The following is an 11,948-nucleotide window of genomic DNA, read 5'->3' as shown; positions in this document are numbered from 1 at the left end:
GTTTACGGTTTCAAAAGCAAACACTTCTTTAGTTTTCCATATACATAGCTATTAAACAACTATTATTTATCGTGCAAAAAACAAAATAACTAAAGATAAAGGTAGACAAATATTTACTTAAGATATTCAACATCGACTGTGCTATCATTATAGCATGATCTTCAAAAAACATCAATCAGGAAGATTTAAACGGTGTACAAATCAATGATATGAAACAAGATTAAAACTGTAAAGTGACTGGGTAACTTTCCTCTTCAAAGTTTCAGGCTCCGCGGTAAAAATGATAATTTGATTATTGTTTTTTTTCTTCTGGGTTTTGTTGTTTTTGTTTGTTGGTTTGTTTTTGTTACGATGAGGTCACCTTTCTCAGCTCTTGATTCTGCATAGAGGGGAACCTACGTGGTCGAGTGGTTAAGTTCGCTGGCTTTGATTCACTTGCCCCTCACCGACGTAGGTTCAAGCTGCGATCACTAGGGGCGTTGAATTCTTCATGTGAAGAAGCCATCCAGAAGGCTTACGGAAGGTCGGTGGTTCTACTCCCATGATGAAATAATTACGAAGGGCACCTGTGGTCTTTAGGAAAAGCTTGAAGTCGCCATACGACCTATAGTTTTGTTGGTGCGACGTTAAACCCAACAGAAAAATAATGTGTTCAGATATTTACAAATAGAAACATGTAGACATACTTAAAGAATCAATAAAAGTTGTAAATTTATAATTCTTCAAATAAAAATCAGCGGAACTGGACAGAAATGAATACATATATACCTTTTATTGGCTGAAAATAATATACTGTTCCCAAAACGTTTCGTTACGTTTCAAAACGGTATTAGATAGATATAGTAGATACTTTCTCTATAGACATAAAACAGAAATCCTGAATAGTATGTTTTAGATTTAAAATGAAGTAAAATGTTCGGAGACATTAAGTTGTTGCTTCTGGATAATGATTTATTTCAAATCTATGACTAATATGACTATCCATTCTTTGTGAACATTGTTGATGTGTTTGTCCAAAATACTGTTTTAAACATTTATTACATGTTATTAAGTATATAACATCAGTTGAATTGTATGACAGATCATACCTTACATGATGAACTGGTAGTACTGGAAAATGAATTGGATTCATTTATATTTTAATATTGGGTTCAGCAACGTCTATAACATTTAAATACACTATCAGTCTGTATTTCTTGTTCAACTTAGAACTTCTTGAATATTCTTGTGTCTTTTGTAAGCAAAAATAGGTTTATAATAGTCCGCTCTCACAAGAATATTCCAGTGTTGGTTTATCAATTTACCAATATTAGGCAAAGACGGGTTGTAAGTCAACAGAAGGAATTACTTTATCTGTATTTCTGTTATTACGCGATTCAAGAGCATCTTGCATTCTGAGAGAAGAGGCTTTCCTTCAATGCCTCATTCATAACACATGCAGAGTAGTTACGTGCTTGCAAGAATTCACTGAGTTTGACCATTTCCTTGTCAAAAATGGTATAATCCGAAGTAATACTCATAAAAAGACGCTAAGACTGACTCTTAACAAGAGACATGGTGAAAATTGTATGTACCGATGACAGTATCTATTTTTCATTAATACTAGTATGTAGGGTACCATTTTCATTTCATTCTATCAGTAGCTGTATGTTTAGCGTAACCATATGTAAATTTTATAGTATCATGAAAGCTGTTCAATCTGTCAATCTGTCAAAAAAGTCTAATAATCCTTCCTCTGTCTGAATTATTTTATTAAAAAAACGTAATCAGATAAGTGGTTTCTATAGATACTCTTTACCCATAAATAGAGAGGAAAAACAAGGAACTATTTTTGTTTCCATAGCAGTACCTCATATTTAAGAATAATCAGTTTCATTGAACTTAAAGCGGCTTTTTGTGATTCTTATGCCCTTGTTACCTATTTCCGGCTGCCTTTATTTCATTATTATACAGGTACATCTGATGTGTCACTGAAACATCTTTTCTTTGGAACCGCCTGGGTAGCCTAGTGATAGAGCTTCCGCATCGAGTGCGGGAGATCTTGGGTTTGATCCCGGGCCGCGTCATACCAAAGACGTAAAAATGGTTCTAGTAGCTTCCTCGCTTGGCGGTCGGCATAAAGAGCATAGAACTATGACTGGTCAACCCGGTGTTAGTATAATGTGACTGGGCGGGGTATCATGACACTTGTATACGGTGTGATATCCTAGTGAGCCAGCACTATAAAGTTGATTTTGTGCTCACTTCTACAATTAGACGCCGTCGTTTATATGACTGAAAAATTGTGGAAAAAGACGTTAAACCCGAACACACATACACTCTTTTCTGTGGATTATGTTATTGAATTGAAAACGCCTTTTTTCGGTTTGTTTTATTGTTTTTATTGCTTGAATAATTGACGATGCATATTTTTATTTTACACTGATGGAAAATAGTGATAACTAACAATTAGCAATAAAAAGATAAATCACATCTTCATGAATACATGTATAATATCTAATCTTACAAGAAAAGAAAATGCATGTAACATTTTGCTTAACAAATGTTTCAGTAGTTTAAACACATATTATTTCGTGACAATGGAATTTTCATGGTTTATCAAACTGGTAGTCGAATTCCAATGCATGATAAATACGAGTAGTTGTCTATCGAAACTCACGCGACCTTACAAATGAAAATGACAGAAATTGTTTGAGTGAGCATGATAAAGCACATATTACAGTAGACATTCTTAAAGTAATAAAAAATAGACAATTTTCAGCGTAAACATCTATATATATATTTATATAGGCTACTCCATTATAAGAACCCATTCTTATCCATGCATTGGTTTCCAGCCATAGGCCATTCCAGTCACTGCAAACTGTGTCTTTATGCAAGTAGTGACCCTAAGCCGCTCACCTGACATTGACTTTTTGGCCTTGATATGAATGACACACTAAATCATGAAAGGCAAAAACTATGTTTAATTTAAATGATTTTTCTATTTTTAGTTCCGGCAGCCCCTAAAAATGTCAAGCGGACCTATTTGAACAAACATGAGAGCGGACCTTAAAAGTATGCAACAGACCAAATCTGATGATAATCCATTTATCAGTTCATTAGAAGAAGTTATAAAGGTTTTTCTACTTTTTCAGCTCTGGTGGCCCTTACAACAAGTAAAGTGGAACCATTTGTCAAACAAAATCGAGAGAGCACCTTAAAGAAAGCTACAGACTAAGTTTGGTGATTATCCATAAAGCGATTCATGAGAAGAAGTCATTTAAAGGTGATTCTATTTTAGCACTGACAGCGCCTAATATCAGTAAAGCGAAACCGTTTGAATAAAATCGGAAGAGGACTTTACAATGATGCTACAGACTAAGTTTCGTGTTGAACCATCAAGTGGTTCATAAGACGTAGTCGTTTAACGGCGGTTCTGTTTTTTAGTTCTGGTGGTGCCTAATATCAGTCAAAGTGAACAGTTTTGAGAGAAGACCTTACATGAATGCTACAGACAAAGATGATTCATCAAGCCATTCATGAGAAGATTTCGATTTTTTTTTCAGCTCTGTCAGTTCCTAATTTAATCAGTCAAAATTGATAGACGACCCTATAAGGACGCTACAGACCAAGTTTTATGATGATCCTTAGCTGAGGTCGTATAAAAGGTGAAAAGCTAACGCAAGCCGATGGTTAACGAACGATCACAATAGCTCACGTTAAATCTTTGATGGAGGTGAGCCAAACAGTCATACGTAAAATGATAACGCGTTCGATAAGAATCAGCATCGATACTGTGCCTCAGGAACTCGTTCTCAGATATTACAGTATAGATCAGAAGTCCTTTGCCGTTTCTAAAATAAATGCCTTACAGCGAGACATACTAGTATTGTTTTTGCCAAATGTCAAATGTGGTGCCGTGCGACATTTATCTTTTTCTTTCATAAAAAGACAAAATTCAAATATCAAATATCGAGTACGACATTCATTTTACTTTGTTAAAAGTCGAATGTCGTGACATTTTATTTTCTTTCTTCTTTTCTTTACTCTTAAATTTCAAAGACGAATGCCGCATTTTGTGCAGCGCAACATCCGTGTTTGGAGAATGTTGTATGTCTTATACTTCACGCAGTTCTTATTTCACGGCAAGTGACCTATTACGATGAACAGTAGCGACAATACAAGGAAGTTTTACAGAAAACAATTAAGAAACACTTAACACTAAAACAATCAAAATCAAATTCAGTTTGAGGAAATCATCATTAGTTGGTTAAGTACTTAATATGTTAACCTACTAACAAACCATTAACGAGGACAAGTTGTTTCTATATCTAAACAGTTCATGTATATTAAAAAGAAAAGTTGTTGATATAAAACAGTTTCACTTTCACAGACAACACTAATCTGATCTTCAATTCAATATAGAAAGCTTTGTAATCTTACTATCTTTTTATCAAAATTAAAGAAATTGGCATATATGTGAAGTTTATTTACGGTGTAACAGGGCATTATCTTTTCAGGACTGAGCTACAGATTACTTATTTAAAAATAATTAAAATGTACATAAGGGTTCGATAAATAGACTAACAGTAAAACTAACCCATTCGTAGATGGTCCAACCTCGATGCTGCAGATTAGGAGAAATAAGTTTTAGGCAAGTTTGCCCTTGTTAATGTTTGTTGAAATGTTGCCTTAAAGCCCTGCTCCGCGGCTATGCAAATTCTTTTGTGGGTATGCAACCCAAGATTACAATAGGTAACAGTTAACGGCCACGTACCACACTATAGCATGCAAAACACAGGTATTTCATACAGAATTTTATATAAAATAGACTCTATTTTGACAGGCGTCACTGTTCATAGTCAGGATATTCATGCATTTTCAGTGACAATTCAAGGTTAAAAGGTAGGACGGGAGCAGGGCTTAAAATAAAAAATGTAAGTATTTGCATAAAATGATATCTCAAAACATATCACAAGCAACATTATTGAAACAAACAAGAGTCCCCTGCATAATACTTCTGCAGATATAGAAATAATCACACTGGAACGGCCCGGAACTGTTATAAATGTGTATGGCATTTCATACTAGTGCACATGTTTCGACAGCAATATTCCTTATCTATAAGAAAGTCTTAAAGGCAGATAAAAGCTGTTCTCATTAATCTTAAACAAATGGTCCGTTCTTAATTGATATAGAGAGAGCATAATAATTGAAATAACTTATACACCTCATGTAAAAGAATATCAAAATGTAACATTTCACTCACACTAATAAAAACGGAAAACAAAACTATTACACTCTCACACAGGCACTAGGTTTCAATACCCTCTGGCATGCAAATCGGTATGATCATCTGTGCTTAGCGCAATGCTTTCTTGTTTTTTTGACCCTAATTATGATGATTAGACAAAAAAGTGTCCTCATATTCATGTTCGGGCACGAATTAAAGGCATAATTATTGGTATCTCTGAAAAAACGCCGTCCCTTGAGGTTTGCAGACGTAGGAAGTGTGTGTGTGTGGGGGGGGGGGGGGGGGGTGACTTGATGAAAACAAAGAAAGATTTTTATCGTAGCTAACAGTGTATATGTTCAATTTTAGAAATATAAGCAAATTCAATGCATTGTCCTTGTTCAGATACGAAATTAAACAACCTCCGTTTTAGTCTGTATCCAATTAAACTACTTCCACTGTATCAAGGTCAAGTTCCAAAAGCATACATAAAGACCAAATTACAACAAATGACCCGCCATGTTTGATTTTATAGAGTCTCATTTAACATTCATCGACTTCATCAATCTTCACCAAGCTTAGAAATTCCTGTTGTTAGCAGTATGTATAAAGGACAAATCATTTCATTCTTGAAGTTCTCCTTTGTTCTGGCATAAATGAAATTTGTATTATATTGCTGCATACTATAGGAATACTGGCTAGCCACAAAATGATGTTGTAGATTGTTTGTAGTTAAAACATACAATAAAACGATTCTTCAGAAAAAAAATCATACAAATGGTTAGTAATTTTACCATTCTTGTCCTGTAGAACTTATTACACTGTCTATGTCCGCTAAGTAAATGTTACATGTGCTAGAAGAGGAAACGTGTTTGTGTCAACTGACTGTTTGCTCGTTTGTATTTAAAATAAGCCACGACTCGTACAGAGGCATTGTAATGTATTAAGACTATTGGTCAGCAAGCTGCCTACTGCTATGATGAGCCCCGCCTACTGTAACTGCCTCTCTGATACCAATATAATTGTTGTTGAATTTTAAAATTAGAATAGATTTAGTAACTATCAAAGTGACTTGTGTCTTTCTAGTCCAATGACTACTAGTATATAAGATTATATCATATAAGAACCCACAAGAACATTACATTACTAATAACATAGTGCAGGATAGCACTAGCAGCTTAACATTTGCAAAACACCTACATACGGGATTTTTATCAGACTTAGTTGGAGTAGCAGAGGATCGAAGTTACCACCCTTAATTTTATAGTCAGTGTATCAAATGAATCACTACGACCGCTCTAGTGTATTTGTACAAATTTGGTTACTTTTTGAACCACCCTTTTAATATGACATTAGACGTTATAATTGTCGCCGCCGCAACAGATGACGAAAGTTGTCATTTTACATAAACTGCCTGGCATTGAATGGCCGATGTAAACTACTTTGTCAGTGACATTGATTTTGCATTTGAACGAAACGGAACGCGGCAAAACAGGATCTTTTAACGAGGACATTTTACGAAGACACATGCCAATGTTTGGCCATATTTCCGCTATATTACTAACATGTAGTGTCATAACCGTACTCGTAGACTTTATTGTGATTTTCCAAGCCAACAATTAACCGTTTCTTTGATTCATCAACTAGTATGCCTATAGGCTTATGCACTTTATCTGTTAAGTTCAAGATTGTTCCAATATACCTAAAATTCTTATCATATTGATGTATACTATAGGAATCATACCCAGAAACAAGTATCTTATTTGTAGTTGTAAGACAAATACCGAAACCATTTTTCAAAGAAAAATCATACAAATGGCTTTTTATCTTTCCATTCCTGTCAATTACAATTATTCCGTTGTGTCTGTCTGCTATATATATGTTATTTGCGCTAGAATCAAGTGTCATTAGACGGGGAGATGTGAAGATTCGCCGGCCGGTATTGTCAGTGTCAATTGTGCAGATAAGGTTACCTTTCATATCATACTGTCTTAAATGACCTTGGACTTTGTCAATGTCGCCTCCGCCACAAGTGACGAAAAGGTTATCATCTCTACAGCAAATACCTTTGCATGAAACACCTACTTTGAACGATTTTTTCAGTGACATATTTTTAGCATTGTACTGACCAAACTGTATTCTTTGCTTGTCTCGTATTGCAATAGCTAATTCTTTTGATCTTGAAGTTTTACATATACCATACAATTCCCCTGGAACCGGTATATTAGCTAGTTTTTTTAATGACCCGCTAAATCGTTTCAGTCTGTCTTTACAGGTCATGACCACAGTGTCATCATTCAAGATACATATATCATGCACATTGTACGTGCCGTAGTTGTCATTATCGAAAATAATATCGTACTCTTTCTTCGAAATAATTTTGAGAGGGACTTTTGCGACAGTAAGATCGTCGACATTATCGAGAGCATTTCTAATACTGTCGTCTAATGAATAACTAAGTCCTGCAAACGTTTGAAGATTTTTGTCAATCTTACCTTTTTCGTCTTTCATTAATCTCATTTTTTTCATTTGAATAAACAGTTGCGCCTCTCCCATATTATCTATCTCTCTCACAAGACTTGTTACCTTGTCTAACAATCTATCTACATGGCTTGCAGTATCATTCATTCTTTCTGTAAGTTCCTTATGCCTTTCATTCACAGTTTTAATCGACTTACTCTCAAGCTCTTCTATTCTTGAAACTAACTCTCTTTTGTACTCTTTTATTTCATTGATAATTTCAGTTTTAACAGTGCTCATTGTTTGTATTTGATCTTGGATGGACTGTTTAGTTTCTTCAAACATGGTTTTGATTCTTGTCACCTCTTTCACGTAGTCGATGTATTCTTTACTGGTTCTGATATCTTTAGCCAGGTTTAGAATGTAGTGAAGTTCTGTGCATTCTCTAAAAGAAAAACATTACAACTGTCGTGGTATGTAATATAGAAGATATCTGCTTGTCAAAAGGAAAGTCTTGTCGACGCCATTCTCAGGAATTTGGACTAGCAAATCAGAGGAAGTATCATGATGGTCCAAAGACGGGGTTAACGCTGATTCAAATATACAAAATAAGGATGCGACAGTCTACAGACAAGGTTGACCAAAATACATCGTTTGAAAAGTATTAACATGATCCCGCTAAAACCTTAAAGATATGTTTAAAAAATATAAAACGTAAAAGTAGAAAATCAATGCTGACGATACATTGCAAACAGACATATTTTATATTTACCTCTTTTTATATATGAAATGTCCAACAAACGATAAACATGTATTTGGTATGTCCGACAATATATAACTGGGAATACCTTCTTAAAATTCCAGTATAAAAGGGGCATCTCATTTACGGGAAAATAAGGTAATACCATGTGTGCTAATTTAAAATCTATAAATTTGCATGCTTATTTTAATGAAACATTAACCACAAAAACATATGAAAAACATGACAACTAATACCATATTAAAAAGGATCTAGTTCTTTTGCTGAACATCGAAAATTCTTCCTTCTATTGTAGACAACGTTAACTCAATCAACGTCTTCTATATTTTAAACGACGTCAATGTTTTTTGCACTAACTAGTGTAATACGATTAAAATATAGTTTACCAGTTGAATGTAATATGAACTTGATGTAATGGTTATATTGCCCCCATGACGTCAAACCAAACTACCAAAGATAATAGGTAAGGGTAAATTACTCGGAAGCACAGAGTATCACAAACAAAGCCTCAATGCCACGCATTTGCAAAGTAGGCCAACAACAAAAAGAAGCTGTAACGGAAAAATATTACAGACGGGTTGCTTCAAAAATCCAACAAGTACATTTTAATTTTATGCTAAATTTAGATAGAGGGGAGGAAGGGGTAAGGGGTAGAAGGAGGGGTGAGGGAGCCGGTTGAAGGGGAAAGTAGAATAAAGATGAATATATAAAGGGAATATCGATAGTTTTTAAACAATCATAAAGTAAAACTTTAAAACCATTATCTTCGTTTATCATAAAGTGCGTGACCACATAGTATGAGTATCAGCTAAATATTTGGTAGCTGCTTATTCTGTCAATTCAATCGAAAGTAGTTTCTTCCATATGTTAACAAATGAATACAAAGTCGTAAATTTATGTGTGCGATTCATCATTTATAGCAAGAAGTAATACAGTTGGGACATGGTAAATAAATATAACAAAAAGAAAAAAGGAGTGCCTCTCTGAGATTACAAAACGTTTCTATTATTTTTCTCTCGTGTGTGTGTGTTTTAATGCAATAAATTTAGGTCATAAATAGTATAAATTGTGTTAATGATTTTAAATCAACATATCAATATGTAGCGACATTCTTTATACAACATGAATTTGTCCAAATCTTGTTATAGAATAAATAAAAGAATATGGCCATTTTATATTAAGACCACTGTTAAGGAAACATAGATAACAGGTAAAATGTAAAAATTTGATATTGCTATATGATGGATAGAACCTAAGAGAAAGAAGTTAAAATACCTGTGATCGAGTGCTATACAAATAGTGCAGCAGACAACATCATGTTTACTACAAAACATCTTTATCATTTCTTCAGGATGGTTCTCACACGGCTCAATTTGTGGTGCTGGAACGGATACGCCTGGTGCCCCAGTTCGAACAGCAGATTTTGGTTTAGAGGTCACATCTTTTATCAAATGACCCCTTAAAGCCGGAAATTTATTGTGATCGCCGAGACATTTCTTACAATAATATAGTTTACAACTATCACAGTATTTATGTGCTTCCTTATAAACTCCAGATTCTTCACACGGCGAACAGTTGTAATCATAAATTTCCTCAGAGGCACCGATCACACTTTGCGAAAAAGTTCTTCCTTCCGCCATGTTAACTTGTTAACCAGTTTTCGTTTTCAAAGAGAACAGTTATTACAGTCATGTATATAAAATCAAACTTTAGACAGTTTTATCTTATTTACCAATAGTGATGCGCGATCAGCAAGAAATCTGAAAAATCTGAAATCAGTCCTAAGTCAGCTTATCCCGAAACTAAATAGACGGAAGTAAATTCGGAAGTAAATTAAGTGCATTTTGTACAAGTACAGTCGGAAAACTGCGAACTGTCCCGATAACATTTAACGAACACAAAGATGCAAAAGTTGGAAATTCGGTATGAATCATCCATATTTTAAAGGAAAGATAATGGTCTAAGGTTTTGTCTTTTTTTGCAGTTTCATGGAATGTAATTTTTATCTTTTTATGTATGAAGTATGCTGGAGCTTTCAAATTTTGGGAAATTCCGTAATAAATTTGCAGCATTTCCATTTTGTTGAATTGGGGAAGAAGCGCATCTAGGAATGTTCCAGGCATATTGGTGCAGCGCGATGCTACGTAAACTCATGCAGAACCTGGATAAAACTACCGGCCTTCCCAAGAGCAGCTGGATCGCTCCTGAAGATAACTTTTCATGTTAATAAACAAAAATTTCAAAATCAATATATATGTCATAGGTCGTTATCTTCATTTTCATGAGTTGCGTCAATCTTAAGTATAGTGCCTTAACACTTATCTGTATGGGGTACAAACCATTAGAATACTGGAAGCCGTTTAGTGTTCATAAAATGATGCAAGTCATGGGTACTTCATGGCAAAAACATTTAATGACCGTGAGGACAAATGAAATAGAGAGATAACTTGATTTACTACATCTTTTTCGATGAATTGCTGAAACACTGAATATATAAATGTATATTATTCCCTGATATAACACTACAATTGTGTAAAAATTGGTCAAGACTATTGAAAATCCATCAAATAAAAGAAAAATCTGTATGCAGGTGTATTCAAAACATCTTTCACTCGTGAACACAAGAAAGCGTAAAAATATCATAAATAGAATTCTCTCGCTGGGGCAGATATTTCAATCTTACACACTGGAACTAACGAATATCCTCCATGCAATGTAAGTCATTCAGAGAAAATCAACCGACTCACGGCCGAAAAAAAATAATTTAGGGATAGTTTTGCATAGAGCAGTTCGCAAATGTCTGCCCCTTACTAAGATCCTTAGGCAGTCTGGGTTTTCCGCATGACAAGTCTACTAATTATGAGGAACATCCCTTGAAGCACGACAGAGTTAAGGACCAAACACGAACGTGTAGACGAACTTAGTGACGGACGAAAAATTGCAATCCCGTTGTCCGTAACACTGATTTTCAACCAGCAAAGGACTAATGAGGAGGCATAATTAATAAAACATTGCTGCCAAAAATGATGGACTATGGTTTGAAACAACTGTTTCAAATTTAAACAAATCCATTTAATAATTACAGAGAGAGAGCGGAAGTGCCTGAAATTCTAAGTAAAATGCGGGCATGATTAATGAAATATTGTTGCAAAAGTTATGACCTTTTTTGGAATATGATGTGGGCGATTATATGAAATTGCGTTTTTGCTGTATTTTCACGCTTGAAAGTAATATGCACTTTTTGTAAAAAAAAAGTAACGAAATTTAAAGTTGACAATACCACCATGTACACTTGTGAGAGGTCATTGACTTACATAATCTATAAGCCACGAGGTACTGGGTTCGAGCCCACTGTGGTAACGAGCGCACCTTCTCATATGTCACCAGTACTGGTTTTTCCAGCTTAAAGCTTGCATCGCAATCGATTGTCACTTGGGTAATTTACAACTGAAACCTGTTTCTAACAGTACATTAAGTGTACAGCCATGAATTTTACTAATATAAACACAGTAA

At 34.7% G+C, this 11,948-nt stretch overlaps 1 protein-coding gene across 1 annotated transcript; it reads right to left on the bottom strand.

The window, feature by feature from the left end:
- Positions 1-2,365: 2,365 nt before the first annotated feature.
- LOC123563882 (uncharacterized) lies at positions 2,366-10,231 on the bottom strand. The gene is made up of 2 exons (XM_045357004.2): positions 9,711-10,231; positions 2,366-8,120 (listed from the first exon to the last, which is right to left on the bottom strand). Exons 1-2 carry the CDS (start codon positions 10,073-10,075, stop codon positions 6,776-6,778), a joined length of 1,710 nt encoding a protein of 569 aa, XP_045212939.2. The 5' UTR covers positions 10,076-10,231; the 3' UTR covers positions 2,366-6,775.
- Between the last annotated feature and the right edge of the window lie 1,717 nt (positions 10,232-11,948).

The sequence above is a fragment of the Mercenaria mercenaria genome, chromosome 2 (assembly GCF_021730395.1).
Source record: "Mercenaria mercenaria strain notata chromosome 2, MADL_Memer_1, whole genome shotgun sequence".
In the NCBI taxonomy this organism is placed as follows: Eukaryota; Metazoa; Mollusca; class Bivalvia; order Venerida; family Veneridae; genus Mercenaria; species Mercenaria mercenaria.
Note: the sequence above shows the minus strand (reverse complement) of the source record. Positions and strands in the feature narration are given on the sequence as shown.